This window comes from Carlito syrichta, unplaced genomic scaffold (genome assembly GCF_000164805.1).
Source record: "Carlito syrichta isolate Samal-C Ts95f unplaced genomic scaffold, Tarsius_syrichta-2.0.1 Scaffold156020, whole genome shotgun sequence".
NCBI classification, from domain to species: Eukaryota; Metazoa; Chordata; class Mammalia; order Primates; family Tarsiidae; genus Carlito; species Carlito syrichta.
Window position 1 is genome coordinate 140614 of NW_007100116.1, and position 16905 is coordinate 157518.

The 16905-nt window shown below is 47.0% G+C and overlaps 1 protein-coding gene across 1 annotated transcript in view; it reads left to right on the forward strand.

The window, feature by feature from the left end:
- Positions 1-4591, forward strand: part of ACER1 (alkaline ceramidase 1) — an 18711-nt gene extending 14120 nt beyond the window's left edge. The window contains exons 3-6 of the mRNA XM_008051013.1: positions 1-71; positions 862-999; positions 3929-4066; positions 4330-4591. Coding sequence (XP_008049204.1) covers positions 1-71; positions 862-999; positions 3929-4066; positions 4330-4495 — 513 coding nt within the window. The 3' untranslated portion in view covers positions 4496-4591. The remainder of the gene's footprint in view (positions 72-861; positions 1000-3928; positions 4067-4329) is intronic.
- Positions 4592-16905: the final 12314 nt, after the last annotated feature.

Genomic DNA, 16905 nt, shown 5'->3' on the forward strand with positions numbered 1-16905 from the left:
TGGCTGCTGGGCAGTGGTTATGGCATCTGGCTACCTCGCTGCTACTTTCCCGCCTTCCTGCGGGGGAACAGGTGGGCTGGGGGCTGGCTGGCTGGAGCGGGCGGGGCCTGAATCCTCCGAGCTCACCTGGGCCTCCTGGGTCCCCTCCGCTGGGCCCCGGATGCCCTCCCCCCGACCACGCCCAATCTTGCCTGACCCTGCCTGATTCACCTGGGCTTCCAGGTACCTGACTTTACCTGGTTCCTTGGAACTCCTCCTGACTCCACCCAACAAGCCGGGACCTTCTCCAGACCCTGTCTGAGCCACCTAGGGGTCCCAGAACCCCATGTCTAAGCTTACCTGGGCTCCAAGTATCCGTCCCTGAGCCTGACACCTGAATCTTTCATCAGATTCTTCTGGGATCCCTGCTTGACTGGACCGATCCCACTACCCCCACTACTGGGCCCCTCTGAACCCCTTCTAATCCTTCCTGTCCCACCCGAGTCTTCCAGGACCCCCACTGCTACCCTGATCACCCCTGTTATTCTTCCCTGATCTGAGAAGCATTGTCTGACCATTTTTAAATTCACCTGGGCCCAGGCATCCCTCTGCTCAGCCCACCTGGGCTCCCTTGGTGCTGACCTCACCTGGGCCCTCTGCACCTTCACCGACTCTCCCGGACCCCTCGAGACCCCCTCCTCATCCTACCCAACCCTCCCTGAATCCCCCTTTGGACCCTCCCTGGGCCCATTTGGGATCCCTGGGACCCTCTGCTGAGGACACCTAGGAACCTCAGGATCCTTTTCTGAGCCTCGTGGGGCCTCCCTGCTTACACCCCCAGAACTCCCTTTTCCTATCTGCAGCCAACCCCTTTCTCCCCAGGCTCCAGTTCATCCGCTTGGTCTTCATCACCACCATGGTCAGCACCTTCCTGTCCTTCCTGAGACCCACGGTCAATGCCTACGCCCTCAACAGCATTGCCCTACACATTCTCTACATTGTGTGCCAAGAGTATAAGAAGTGAGTGGAGCTGCAGGTGCCAGTGGCGGGGGAAGGGGAGGCCCCCACTGCCCTCGAAGCACCCCTGACATTTATCTTAGGCACTGAGATCTCATTGACTCTGGGCTGGTGAAGGGGGCATCCTTTCCCCAATGAGTGACAGGGCCAGGATTTGAACCTCAGTCTTTCTGGCCACAGAGCTTATCCTTTTTAGCATGAAACCCCCCAAAACATACATATAAATAGAGAAAATTGCTCCATAAACCCCCACACCCACTAACCAGCTGCAACGTCTGTCAACATTTAAAAAATCTGTTGTGTATTTCCCTCACATTGTATACAATTCCATGCTTAACTTTTCAGATATTGTTTCTCCTGTTAAAGAATTATTATTTTTTTTAAGGCTGGGGGCAGTGGCTCATTCCTGTAATCTTGGTACTCTGGGAGACCGAGGAGGAAGGACCACTTGAGCTCAAGAGTTTGAGACCAGCCTGAGCAACACAGCAAGTTCTTGCCTCTACAAAAAAATTTTAAAACGTAGCTGGGTGTGGTGGCAGGTGCCTGCCATCTCAGCTACCTGGGAGGCTGAGGTGGAAGGATTGCATGAGTCCAGGAGATTGAGACTGCAGTGAGCCATGATCATGCCACTGCAATCCAGGCTGGGAGACAGTGAGACCTCAAACCCCCCCCCCCCAAAAAAAAGAATTTTTAAAGCCATACTAGGTCTTAGAAGGATAGAGTGGAAGTCTCTAAATTGGGACTATTTGAGGAGAGTTGAATAAAAATATTACTTACAAAGGGGAAGGCAAGGTGTAGAAAAATGACTAGAGGTTGTTTAGAGTAAATGTGGGATTCTAATCTAATAAGCATAGGATTCTATGATCATCTGGAGACATAGGGTAGGGGGCAATGGGAGAGGAGGCAGAAGGGAGTGATTGCAAGAACTGGGAAGGGGTAATTCTCATGAAGGCAGTCTCCTTGGGAAGAGTTGTAAACTCCAGTTGCTGATTACAATTCCCCAGGAGGAAAGCAGTGAAATACATCCTCCTAACAGTACTCTCCGCCAGTGCTATGGTTTCCTATTTGTGCCCCCTATTAGCCAATCCAACTAGAAATTATTCCAACCCAGACGGAAGCCCAACTCAACTGGGCCCATCGGCCAACCCAACTGGAAACCACTGGCCAGCTCCACTGGAAACCACTGGTCCAACCCAACTGGAAACCACTGGCCAATCTCACTTGAAACCATTGGCCAACTCAACTGCAAATCGTTGGCCAACCCAACTGTAAACTTTTGGCCAACCCAATTGCAAACTGTTGGCCAATCCAGCTGCAAATCATTGACCAACCCAACTACACATCATTGGCCAACCCAACTGCAAGCCATTGGCCAATCCAACTGCAAACCATTGACCAACCCAACTGCAAACCATTGGCCAATCCAATTGCAAACCTTTGGCCAACCCAAGTAGAAGCCCAAAGACCAGGATGTCTGTGGATTTGGTCCAAGTTATCCCCCAGGGCACAGGGCCAAATAGAGAAAGGTAGGGATAGATCTAGAGGGGGAAATGGGAGAGATGGTATACGTATTTCTAACAAAGTGAGTGATACTCCTTTAAAATAGTATCTAATACCCAGTTCATAGGAACATTTCCAAAGCTTCTCAAAGATGCCTTCTTACACATGGTTTTGTTTAAATCAGAATCCAAATATGGGCTCTTAGGTCTCTCATTCCATAACACTTCTTCCTTCTCCCTTTGTTCATGTCTCTGATTTCTTTAGAGAAGCTCAGTTATTTGTCTGGTAGTGTCATTCATGTCCTGAATTTTGTTGGTTGCTTCTTGTAGTGTCTTTTTTTATTGTGCCCCCTTATTTTTTGTATTTCCTGCAAATTAAATTAGATCTGGGTTTAGGTGCTTGGTTTTGTGGCCAGGGCAGTGCTGGCTATCTCCTGTTCTATTCCATCAGAATCCAGCAATGAGTGGCTGCCTCATACTGAGTGTTGTTAAGGTTGACCAGTTAGCTTAGATGGTGTCACCAAGTTCCTTCATTTTAAAGGTTTCCATCAACTTTTCACCGGATAGTTTCAGCAGTCATGGATGGCTTCAACAGTCATAGACTCAGGCTACCTCAATCCATAATCTCATTTGGGGGTGATTTGCAGGTTCGTTCGTTCTTTCTTTCTCTCTCTCTCTCTTTCTTCTTCCTTCCTTCCTTTTCTTTCCTTCCTTCCTTCCTTCCTTCCTTCCTTCCTTCCTTCCTTCCTTCCTTTCTTTCTTTCTTTCTTTCTTTCTTTCTTTCTTTCTTTCTTTCTTTCTTTCTTTCTTTCTTTCATCAGAGTATCACTCTGTCGCCCAGGCTGGTATGTAGTGGCACACTCATAGCCACCACAGCCTTGACCTGCTGGGCTCAGGTGATCCTTCTGCTTCAGCCTTCCAAGTAGCTGGAACTACAGGTGTGTTAAATTTATTGTAGAGACGAGGTCTCATCAAGTTGCCCAAGCTGGTCTCAAACCCCTGGGCTTAGGCAATCCTCTCGCCTCCACCTCCCAAAGTGCTGGGATTACAGGTGTGAGCTGCCACATCCGGCTAATTTTTTGGTTTATTGTAGAGATGAGGTCTCACCAAGTTGCCCAGGCTTGTCTCAAATCCCTGGGCCCAGACAATCCTCTCACCTTGCCTCTGCGCTGGGATTACAGGTGAGAGCCACCACACCCAGCTTATTTTAATTATTAAAAAAAGAAAAGTAATAAAAGAACTGCGCCTGACATCCTGTAAATGCTCAGCAAACATCGAGCAGGGATTAGGCACCTCCCCCTTGAACCCTGAATCCTTGCTCTGTCCCTTCTCCCAGCCTCTGGGCTTCATCTGCTAGGAAGGAGGAATTTTCCATCAGCCCTTGCTGGTGCTGCCCTCTGAGTCAGGCCCTGGTCCGGCCCCTTCCCTCTTAGGACCAGCAACAAGGATCTCCGGCGTATGATTGAGGTCTCCGTGGTCTTATGGGCCATCGCCCTTTCGAGCTGGATCAGCGACCGCCTTCTCTGCAGCTTCTGGCAGCAGATTCATTTTTTCTACCTGCACAGCATCTGGTAGGCTTGGGGCCTGAGGCTTGGGGCGCCAGAGTCAGAGAACCTCAGATGCCAGAGCTCGGAGCTGGAGCCTAGGGGTTGGGAGTGGAGGATCAGAGAGGGGAGACCAGATTCTGGGACCTGGTGGTGGGGGAAGGTTGCTGTCAGGAGCCTAGACCCAGGACATGCCTTTGGATGTTCAGGAAGGAAAGACAGGACTGGGGTGAGGTTGGGGACACCTCATACCCTCACCACCTCCTCTCTATCTGCCCTCCCCCCCCCAGGCACGTGCTCATCAGTATCACCTTCCCTTATGGCATGGTCACCATGGTCTTGGTGGATGCCAGGTACGAGATGCCAGGTGAAACCCTCAAAGTCCGCTACTGGCCTAGGGACACTTGGCTGGTGGGGCTGCCCTACGTGGAAGTCCATGGTGACAAGAACTGCTGAGACTTCCTGGCCTCTTGGCTTTCCAAGCACCCACCGACTTGCCCTCAACTTGAGAAGAGAGGCTCGGATCAGGACTTGAGCCTGAGAGACACTCGTGGTTCCGTCCCCCTCTCTATCATCCCCATGTTGCCGCATTCCAAGGCAGAGGATGGACTTCTGAGCAGCAGTTTGATGACTGTGGGGGGCTGAACCACACATCACCCCTCCATGACCTGTTCCCTGTCCTCTTTTATTTCCTCCTGTGTGTCCACAGCTTCCCCGGGGTCACTGTTTTCTCATGACCTGGTAGGGCTGGGCCACCAGACACTGGCAGGCATGAATGTGGCATCTGCTGGAAATGACCCAAGCTGGGGCATGCTCTCTGAGCCTCTTATAAATATTGGCGGTCACTACTGAACTCCCTGGGTCTGTCTTTGGCCAGGGCAACATCCCTGGTACTTGAGAGTTTCCCAGAGAATGGACATGACCTCAGGACAACTCATTCTATACACACGTATGTGTGTAGATCCCAAAGGCCCACCTGTATGCCCTTGTGGAATTGTGAGGTCCTCAGGTGCATAGATGAGGGAAATAGAGGCTTAGACTGGGGATCTTAATTGCTTTGAGGCATGAGACATCCGAGAATAGGGGTGGCCAACATAGAATCTCAAAGGAGAGGCTGAGGCCGGGCATTGTGCCTCACACCCATGACCCCAATTTGGGAGACTGAGGCGGGAGAATCCCTTGAGACCAGGAGTTTGAGCCCAGCTCGTACAACATAGCGAGACCTCGTCTCTATAAAAAATCAAAAAAATTAGCCTGGCGTGGTGGTATGCGTCTATAGTCTCAGCGACTCGGGAGGCGGAGATGGAAGGATGGCCTGAGCCCAGGAGGTCGGAGGCTGCAGTGAGCTATGATCATGCCACTGACGCCAGCCTGGGTGACAGAGTGAGACCCTGATACACACACAGAAAGAAAAAAAAAAAAAAAAAAGCAGCGATTAGCTGGGGAGGGTGGTTTCCAAGAGTGCAGACTTGGAGTCAGGTAGATCTAGGTTGACTCCCTGTTCCACCATTTTTTAGTTGTATCATCTTGAGGAAGTGATTTTTCTGGCTTCTGACACTCAAGCACCTTGTCTGTAAAATGAAAATAATATTCCTTCCCTCGTGGGGGTTCTGTGTGGGCAAAACAAATTTGTCAAGTGAGTAGCATAGAGTCTGGCAAATACCTATATATTCACCATCCTTTAATTTATTCATTCATTAATTTATCCATATGTCTACCTGTAAGTGATCATCGGTCTATCCATCCATTCACCCACCAATAATTTTTCCGTCTCCCACCCATCTTTGATTTATGTATATATATCCATCCATCTACCCACCCATTTCAATCTATCTACCCACCCATCCTTCATTTGTTCAACCATCCATCCACTCAACCTTTAAACCATTCACTCATTAATTTATCCATCCGTCCATCCATTCATCATTAATGTATCAACTCATCTATCAATTTATTCACCATTTATCTATCCTTCTACTCACCCACTTTTTTTTTTTGAGTCAGTGTCTCACTCCATTGCCCAGGCTGGAGTGCAGTAGCATGCTCGTGGCCACCCCAGCGTCGACCTGCTGTTCTCAGGCCATCCTTCACATCTCAGTCTTCCAAGTAGCTGGAACTACAGGCACGCACTCCCATGCCTGGCTAATTTTTGATTTATTGTAGAGATGAGGTCTCACTATGTTGCCCAGGCGGTTCTTAAACCTGTGGGCTCAGGCAATTCCCTCAACTTGGCCTCCCAAAGTTCACCCATCTTTTAATTTATCTATTCACTTACCCTTTAATTCATGCACCCATTAATTTATCTATTTACCCATCCTTTTATTCATCCACCCATTAATTTATCCTTCCATCCATCCATCCATCCATCCGTCCGTCCATCCATCCATCCATCCAGAGAGGACCGGGGTGGCCAGCACAGGATCTCAATTTATTCAATGCTCAATCTCTTCCCCAACCATCCATTCATCTATCTACCATCCATCCATCCATCCATCCATCCATCCATCCATCCATCCATCCACCAACCATCCATCTCTCCATCCAACCACCACTAATTTATCTATTTACCCATCCTTTTATTCATCCACCCATTAATTTATCCTTCCATCCATCCATCCATCCACCAACCAACCATCCATCTCTCCATCTCTCCATCCACCCACCGTTAACTTATCTATTCACATACTCACCCATCTTTAATTTATGTATCCATCCATCCACCCATTCTTACATTTTTATCCACCCATGAATTTATCCATCCATCCAGCTCTTGAGCTCCTCAATGAAGCGTTCATCCTTCAATTTCCTCTCCACTGTCTTATCCAACCATCCATTCTTTTATCTATTGTGTATCTTTTTATCCACCTATTCGTTCATGAATGTACCCAACCATCCACTGAACCATCTGTTGAATCAATCCATCCATCTATCCACTGATCCTTCCATCTACTCATCCATTCAAATACCAGATATTCATCATCATCCATCACCCATCGTCCTTCCATCCATCCATTTATTCAGACGTCTGTCCGTCCATTCATTCCCCACTCACATTTAGCCCTTTGTCTCTTGCTTAATCCACCTAAGTCATTCAGTTATCCGTTCATTCATCTATTTCTTATTTATTCATTTATCCCTTCGACAAAGATAATTCCTGCTAGATATCAAGAACGAAGACCTGGTTCTGTGGCTCAGCCTGTAATCCCAGCACTCAGGGAGGCCGAGCGGCGTGAGTTGCCTGAGCCCACGGGTTCGAGACCAGCCCCGGGCCACTTGGCGAGACCTCGTCTCTACAATAAATAAAAAATTAGCCAGGTGTGGCAGCATGCACCTGTAGTTCTGGCTACTTGGAAGGCTGAGGCTGAAGGATCGCCAGAGCCCAGCAGGTCAATGCCGGGGTGGCTGTGAGTGTGCCACGGTACTCCAGCCTGGGTGACAGAGTAAGATTCCGACTCCAAAAAACAAACAAACCAAAAAAGCAAAAAAACTAAGACTAGGCATGGTGGCTCAGGCCTGTAATCTTGGCACTTTGGGAGGCTGAAGCAAGAGAATTGCTTGAGCCCAGGAGTTCGAGACCAGCCTGGGCAATACAGTGAGACCTCATCTCTACAAAACATTTTAAAAAAATTATCCTAGCATGGTGGCATATGCCTGTAGTCCCAGCTACTCAGGAAGCTGAAGTGGAAGGATCGTCTGAGCCCGGAGGTCAAGACTTTGGTGAGCCGTGATCGTGACACTGCCCTCCAGCCTGGGCAACAGAGTAAGATCCTGGTCAAAACATAAAAAATAAAATAAAAAGTAAGTTCCAAGCACACATGAAAAACTGCTCAATGTAATTAGCCATTAGGGAAATGAAACCACGATGAGACACTATTTTACAGCCACTAAGTTGGCCATAACTTGAAAAACAAAACAAACAACAACCTCACCCCCTGCCCCACCAAAACACAAACTAGGTGTTGGAAAGAACATGTTCCTACTAGACCCCTCATACACTGCCGGTGGGAATACAAAATGGTTTAACTGCTGAGAAAAACAGCTTGGTAGTTTCTCAATAAGTTTATTCACAGATGAATGGACCAGCAAAATGCAGTCCGTTCATGTAAAGGAATATTATTCAGCAGTAAAAAGGAAGGAGTCTCTGACCTGGGCTACAGCGTGGATGGGAGAAACAAAACGCCACATGCTGTTTGATCCCGTTTATACGCAATTCCCAGAACAGGCAAACCTGCAGAGGCTGAGAGGAGGGAATGGCCAGTGACTGCTGATGGATGGTTTCTTTTGGGGGGTGATGCCCGTGTCTTGCAACTAGTTAGAGGTCACAGTTCCACAATGCTGTGAATTTCTAGACGCCACTGAATCGTGCACTTGAATATGATTCGTGCTTAGTTTTATGTGATGTGAATGTTGCCTCTATTAAAATTTTAAGGTCTGGCATGGTGGCTGAAACCTGTTTTCCCAGTACTTTGGGAGGCCAAGGCAGGAAGATGGCTTGAGGCAGGAGTTTGGAACCAGCCCGGATAGCATAGCGAGACCCCTATCTCTAAAACAAATAAATAAATAAAAAATTAGCCGGGCGTGACGGCACCGGGAGTCCCAGCTACTTGAGAGGTTGAGGCAGGAGGCTCACCTGGGCCCAGGAGGTTGAGGCTGCATTCCAGTCTGGGTGACAGAGTGAGACTCTGACTCAAAAAATAAATAGATAAATAAATAAAATAAAAATGTAAAAAGCTCCCAGGCTCATTCACAAATAAGTTTAGGTCACGAGCCCATCTTTGAACCAGTCCCAGTCGGCAGGTGAATGCAGTCCTTTGATTGGCCAGGCCTGGTTTTGTGCTTCCTGGGGTGGGGAGAGGGAAGGAGGAGATGAGATTCCTCCCCTCCACCCCAGCCTCAGCAAGTGGGGGCCGAAGTCCTCCCTCAGGACTCGTACCCTGTCATGAATCGGCATGCTCCGAGAAGGGCGATGGAGGTGACTTACATTGGCCCTAAGGAGGACCTTCAAATCAGAGACCATTGCCAGAAAAAAGAACAACACGAAGAGAGGGAAAATTGTCAGTGTCTGGTGTGCTATCTTTTTCTGTGAAAATGCCTTGGGTTTGTTTTGTTTTGAGTCAAGATCTCACTGTCATCCAGGCTGAAGTGCAGTGGCACGATCACGGCTCACCACGGCCTCGACCTCCTGGGCTTAAGTGATCCTTCTGTCTTAGCTTCCCAAGAACCTGAGACTACAGGCACACGCCACCATACCCGGATATGTTGGGTTTTTTTTTTTGCTGTGAAAGTCAGAATTTCATGCATTTTCATGGCCAAGTAATATTCCACTGTGTACAAAACCACATTTTTTTTTTGGTAGCTGTAGGAACTTGGGCTAGTTTTATACCACCTCTGTGTCATTGTTTTTAGCTTCGGGATAACATATCCTTTGTTATTTATTTTTTAATTTAATATGGGGATCTCGATCTGTTGCCCAGGCTGATCTCGAAATCCTCCCGACTCAGCCTCCCAAACCACTGGGATTACAGGCATGAGCCAGCATGCCGGGTCTGCAATGCCTTGTTTTGGTCTATTTTTGGTCTGCTCCAAAACCATTCATGGCCATCCAGGGTAGCCCTCTCCTGGCTGGCCACTGGGCTCTGCTCCAGCTTAGTTTACATTCAATATCACGACAGGCGGCTGTGTGTACATTTGTGGCTGGCAGCAAGCTGGGGGGCGCGTGAACAAGCAGCAGGTGTCCTTTCCCCTTTGGGTACAAATAAATGTCACCACTAGAGGGCGGAAGAGACGAAACGTAGCAGCAATTCTGTTGCCAGACCACATGCAAGTTGGATCTGTTGTTTTTGAGACTGGGGGGTCTCGCTCTGTGCCCAGGCTGGAGCGCAGTGGTGCAATGATGTCTCCCCGCGGCCTCGAACTGGGCTCAAGCGATCCTCCCGCCTCAGTCTCCCCAGTAGCTGGGACTACAGGAGGAGCACCATCACGCCCGGCTACTTTTTTTTTTTTGGTGGGGACACGGTCTCGCTCTGTTGCCCAGGCTGGTGTGAAACTCCTGGGTTGAAACAATTCTCCTGCCTCAACCTCCCAAAGTACTGGGGTTACAGACATGAGTCACCATGTCCACCCCCCTTTTTGGTCTAAATTTAAGGGGTACGAGCAATTTTGTTACATGCACACATGGCGGAGTGGTGAACTCTGGGCTTTTAGTGTATCCATCACTTGAATAAGGTACCTTGTACCCATTAGGTGAATTCTCATCACCATCCTTCACTTTCCTCCCCTACCCAAAGTCTATCGTTCCACTCTATGTCATGTATCCACATTATTTAACTTCCACTTACAGGTGACAGCATGTAGTCATTGACTTTCTGTTTCTGAGTTGTTTCACTTAAGGTAATGGATTCCAGTTCCGTCCATGTTGCTGTGAAAGTTAGAGTTTCATTCTTTTTCATGGCTGAGTAATATTCGACTGTGCACAAAACCATCATTTTTTTGGGGGGGTAGCTGTAGGAACTTGGGCCAGTTTTGTACACCTCTGTATCTTAGTTTCATTATTTTAAACATTGAGATGACATGTTTTTGTTGTTTATTTTTTAATTTAAGATGGGAATCTCCCTATGTTGCCTAGGCTGGTCTCAAACTCTTGACCTGAAGTGACCTTCCCACCTCAGCCTCCCAAGATGCTGGGATTACAGGCATGAGCCACCACACCTGGCCAAAGGACAACATATTAAATAGGTGCTGGATAGATTTAACACTACCTGTCCTTCATTTGGCCAAATCTTCAAATTATCATTTGCTTTATGCTTTTCTTTAAATCGACTTGGCTTACATTGATGTATTTAAAGAGGAAACATCGTGTTGCTTCAAAAAATAATTTGCCAAAGATCAAAAGTAGCCAGGCTGGACAAAGTGGGTCATGTCTGTAATTCCAGCACTTTGGAAGGCTGAGACAGAAAGAGTATTTGAGCCCAGAAGTTTAAGACCAGCCTGGGCAACATAGGGAGATCCTGTTTCTATTATAAAATTCAAAATAGCTGAATGGCTGGGCATGGTGACACGTGCCCGATGTCCCAGCTATTCAGGAGGCTGAAGTGGGAGGGTCACTAGAGCTCAGGAGTTGGAGGCTGCAGTGAGCTCTGATCAGGTCACTGCACTCCAGCCTGGGCAAGAGAATAAGACCATGTCTCCAAAAGTAAGAAAATCAATATAAAAAGTAGCCATGAAATTAGAAAAACAAGATACAGTAACAACAAAAAGTGCTATTAACTATTTCTCTGGGATTCTCCAGGCTGGTCGCATATTAGAATTCCTTATTGAGTTTTTTTTTAAAGGGAAGGAGTGTCCCTGTCCTACTGCAGACTAATAAAACCAGAATCCTTGAAGGTAGGCCCTGGACACTACTATTTTTAAAAACTCCTCTAGGGATTTCAATGTTTGGTCAGGGTTGGACAGTCCTGCACCAGAACTGACACTTGCCTCAGGCCTTGAAGCCTAGGTCTGTTCTTTTTTTGTCACCAGTGGAGATTGGAGGGTGCCAGGGAGGGTTTAAGATGCACACACAGCCGGGCTCGGTGGCTCAGTCTGTAATCCCGCACCTTTGGGAGGCTGAGGTGAGTGGATTGCCTGAGCCCGTGGGTTCGAGACCTGCCTGGGCAGGCGAGACCTCATCTCTACAATAAATCAAAAAATTAGCCAGGCGTGGTAGCGCGCACCTGTAGTTCCAGCTACTTGGAAGGCTGAGGCGGAAGGATTGCCAGAGCCCAGCAGGTCGAGGCTGCAGAGTGAGACTCCAACTCAAAAAAAAAAAAAAAAAAAACATGCACACACACCAGGCTGAGACTTCCTCCTGGAAGGAATTAGAAGGACCAGCAAAGAAATAAGAAGAAGGAAACCTTCTCGCTATGGAATTCAACATTATTTCACTTTATGAAATTTACTGAGCCTCTACTATGAACCAGGCACTGTGGCTTGGAAGACACTGATGAAAAAAGATATACAAAGATCCCTGTTTTGTTAGGAGCTACCATTCCAGCTAGGGGAGATAAACAATGAGCTTAATAAGTAACTATGTAGTATTCGAGGGACCCCAAATACTGGCAGGCCCCTTGTAGGTCAGGCTGCCCCCACTAGACGAGTGTTCTAGGAACCCAACAACAGCGAACCAGTTAGTGTTGTTGTGAGGGGCTGCATTTGGCTTCAGCAAATTTTTTTTTTTTTTTGAGGGTCTGTCAACATGTTTGCCCATTTCATGATGAGGGATTCTTGAGTGCACCTGCCCACACTGTGCTGTGTTCAGCTGTCTTTTGACCCCAAATGACATTACCCTCGTGCCCTACACTCCCTTTTCACCTGATCTCGCCCTGAGCGACTGTTAGTTTTTTGTTTCCCCGGATGAAAAACGTCCTCAAACGGGAAACCTTTTGCCCACGTGGAAGAAGTGAAACAAAAACCAACCTAAAACGGCAGAAACACCGAAAGGCAACCAAATGGACACGTTCAAAAACTGTTTGGAGCTGCGGAAAAAGCCTCTCGATAGGTACATTGCATCAAACAGAGAGAGGACTTTGAAGGTGACTGAAGTTTAAACATGTAAGAATACATTTTTTTAGAAAGAAATTCTGGTTTCTTTGGGTCCCCTCGTATATGTTAGGAAGTGATAAGTATGGTGGAAAAAGGAATACATTCAAGAGGTGAGGAGGTTTGAGGAGCTAGTTTGGGGGGTAGGATTAAATAAGAGGGTCAGGGTAGGTTTCACTGAGAAGATGCACACTGGCCATATTTGCTTTGTTTATTTTGTTGTTGTTTATGTATTTAAAGGCAAACAGAGGCTGGGCCTCATGGCTGTAATTCCAGCACTCTGGGAGGCGGAGGTGAGAGGATTGCCTGAGCCCGGGGGCTTGAGCCCAGCCCGGACAACTCAGCGAGACCTCGTCTTTACAATAATTCAAAAAATTAACCAGGCGTGGTGGCGGACACCTGTAGTTCCAGCTACTTGGAAGGCTGAGGTGGAAGGACTGATTGAACCTAGCAGGTTGAGGCTGTGGTGGTCGTGAGCATGATCCTGCACTCCAGACTGGACAACAGAGTGAGACTCTGACTCAAAAAAAAAAAAAAAGGCCAATAACATAGTGGAATTTTATCCCTATGTGTCTCTAAAAATAAGGACTTTTTCTACACAGTCAACCATTGATCCATGACCACACTGAACAAAATCAATGTAACAATATCCTCTAATATATTTCATATTCCAAGTTCTCCAGTTGACACAGCTGATTTCTTCAAACCCAAGATTCAGTGAACGACCCCATGTTAGATTTGGTTCTGATGCTATTGAAAACCAGTTATATGACTTTTTTTCTTTGAGTCTGGGTCTTACTGTCACCAGGGCTGAAGTGTGCTGTGGCATGATCTCAGCTCACCGCAGCCTCTATCTCCCGGGCTTAGGTGATTTTCCCACTTCAGCCTCCTAAGTAGCTGGGACTGCAGGCACATGCCACCATACCCGGCTAATTATTGTAGAGACGAGGTCTTGCTATGTTGCCCAGGTAATCCTCCAGCCTCAGCCTCCCAAAGTGCTGAGATTACAAGTGTGAGTCACCGCACCCAGCCCGCATATCTTACTCTGAAACTACCTGTATGATGGCTTACTGCCCAGGGGTCAGTCGCCAAGGGTTGTGGGACTGGCTTTGTAGATAGCATCTATTGTAAAACCTAAGAATGGGGTTTGAGATGTTTTTCAGACTTCACACTCCAGTGGACGTATAACCTCACCTGGACCCATGACAGGTACTAAGGGGCTGGTCCTGTGACACCCTCCCAGCTACTGGCTCTGCACACCAGGACAGTTTCAACACCCCCGTGACCTCACCCACAGCCAATCAGCAGCGCCTAGCCCCTGTCCACCATATTATAGCTTAAAATTCTTGGGATTTGAGAAACATTCTCATCTTCTAGCTTAGCTGCTTTGTGATTATTAAAACTCTTTCTCTATTGTGACCCTGGCGTCACAGTACATTGGCTCTTTTCTGTGCAGTGGGCCCAAGAACCTGGTTAGGCTGTGACATTTCTTTTTCTTTCTTTATCTTTCTTTATCTTTCTTTCTTTCTTTCTTTCTTTCTTTCTTTCTTTCTTTCTTTCTTTCTTTCTTGCTTGCTTTCTTTCTTTCTTTCTTTTTCTTTCTTTCTTTCTCTCTCTCTTTCCTTCCTTCCTTTCTTTCTCTCTCTGTCTCTCACACACACACTTTTGTCTCTCTGTCTCTCTCTTTCTTTCCCCCCCAGACAGTAACTCTTTCTTTACATCCTGCCCTTTTTTTTTTGAGATGCAATCTTGCTCTGTTGCCCAGGCTGCAGTGAAGTGGCATGATCATCACTCACTGCAGCCTCTAACTCCTGGGCTCAAGCAATCCTTCTGCCTCAGCCTCCCTAGAAACTGGGACTACAGGCATGCACCACCACACCTGTATACTTTTGGTATTTATTTATTTACTTATTTATTGAGATGGAGTCTCACTATATTGCCCAGGATGGTCTCGAACTCCTGACCTCAAATGATCCTCCTGCCTCAGCCTCCCAAATTGCTGGGATGACAGACGTGGGTCACTGGTGCCCAACCTGTCCTGCTGACTTGTTGGAAAAGGCAGGCTTTGGAGAGCCCCACCCTCTGGATTTGTCTGAGGGCTTTTCCTTCTCCTGGGGTCGTCATCCATGTTCCCCAATTCCTCGTGATTCCTGGAAGTTTGGTTTTCAGGTGGGATTAGATTTGAGTTCCGTTCTCAACACTTTCTTTTTCAGACTTTGTACTTCCTAGTGCATTCTGTTTGCCCCGTGGATGTGCTGCTCAGAGGGGTCACTGAACTCAGGTGGCAGCAGCCTGGTCCCTCTGTCTTCCTCTTAGTGTCAGTTAGCGGTTTTAGCATCCATCGAGAACTCTTGTCCAAAATGGTTATCTCATTAGGACTTTCAAAACGGTGATTTTTACATCTCTTTTCAACACTTATTGGCTGACATTTTTTTCTATAAAAAGAGCTTTCCCTCATCTGTTGGGGTTGGCTTCATGCAGGAAAGACATGGAAATTAAGAAGCTGGGGCAACCCCTTCGGGTCTCCTCCCACTGTGGGAGCTTTTCTGTCCTCTCAATAAATCCTGCTTTCAAGAAAAGCTGATATAGATGTCTCCTTTGGTAGGGCACAGTGGTTCATGCCAATAATCTGGGGTTTAAGGAGGCTGAAGCGGCAGGATGGCTTAAGGCAAGGAGTTCGAGACCAGCCAGGGAAACATAGCAAGACCCCATCTCTACAAAAATAAATATATAAAAGTATCACCTTCAGAGGAGTTTTGTTGTTTCTATTTCATTATAGGCTCATGAAATATTTATATGTTCACAGTGCTAAATACCCCATTAATCTTTTATTTTAGTTACATATGTATGTAACATAAAATTTACATTTTAACATCTTACCACCACCATCTCCAGAATTTTCTTGTCTTCCCAGACTGAAACTCTGTCCCCATGAAATACTCACCCCCCCTACCCCGTTCCCTCCTCAGCCCCTGGCACCCACCATGCTACCTTCTATGAATCTTTTTTTTTTTTTTTTTTTGAGTTGGAGTCTCACTCTGTTGCCCAGGCTGGAGTGCAGTGGCACACTCATGGCCACTGCAGCCTCGACCTGCTGAGCTCGGGCGATCCTTCTGCCTTAGACTTCCAAGTAGCTGGGACCACAGGCATGCGCTACGACACCTGGCTAATTTTTTTGATTTATTGTAGAGACACAGTTTCACCAAGTTGCCCAGGCTGATCTCGAACCCCTGAGCTCAGGCAATCCTCTCACCTCAGCCTCCCAAAGTGCTGGGATTACAGGCTTGAGCCACCGTGCCCAGCCCTATGAATCTTTTTTGACAACTTTAGGGACCTCCTAGGAGTGGCATCACAGTATTTGCCAATTTATGTCTGGCTGATTTCACTGAACATAGTATCTTCAGGTCTCATACATGTTGTAGCCTGTGTCAGAATTTCCTTTTTTTTTTTTTTGACACAAGGTCTTGCTCTGTCACCCAGGCTAGAGTGTAATAATACAATCATAGCTCACTGCAGCCTCGAACTCCTGGGATCAAGTAATCCTCCCACCTCAGCCTCCTGAGTAACTAACTAGGATTACAGGCATGAGCCACCATGCCTAGCCAATTTTGTTTTTGAAATTTTTGTGGAGACAGTGTCTCGGTATGTTGCCCAGGCTGGTTTTACATTCCTGGCCTCAAGCAATCCTTCCACCTGGGTCTCCCAAAGTGCTGGGATTACAGGGTGAACCACTGCACCAGGCCAAGGACTTGCATTTCTAACAAAGTTCCCAGGTGAGGCTGACACTGCTGGCTTGGGGACCACTTAGAATCACTGATTTACTTATGCCCTGTGATGGGATTTTAAAAGTTTTAAGTTGTGCCAACATTAGAGTTGTTGGTTATTCTCTCAGCATGGCCTCCATTTTACCCCCCTCTCCAGTACAACCTGGCCTAGATTAAGAAGCATGGTGGTGTTACCATGACTGCAATCTAGACTTCTTCAGAGTTTTTCTCTGGACTTATGTCCACTTCAAAGTTATTGAGTTTTCAGTTTTTTACTTCAGTGCCACCATGGCCCCACCACCTAAAAAATGTTTGACTGATACTTAAATAAAAAGTGAAGAACAGAACAATTTGAAACAAACCAAAACAACTTGAATTTTAATTATAAGAAGGAATTTAACATAATTACACAAGGGTCCCCAAATCACAGGCAGACATCCTAGTGTTCAAAACACAAGTGGCTTATGAGATCCTGAAAAAGATATCCCACCTAAATACAGTTTGCAAAATTTCATTGTGAGATTT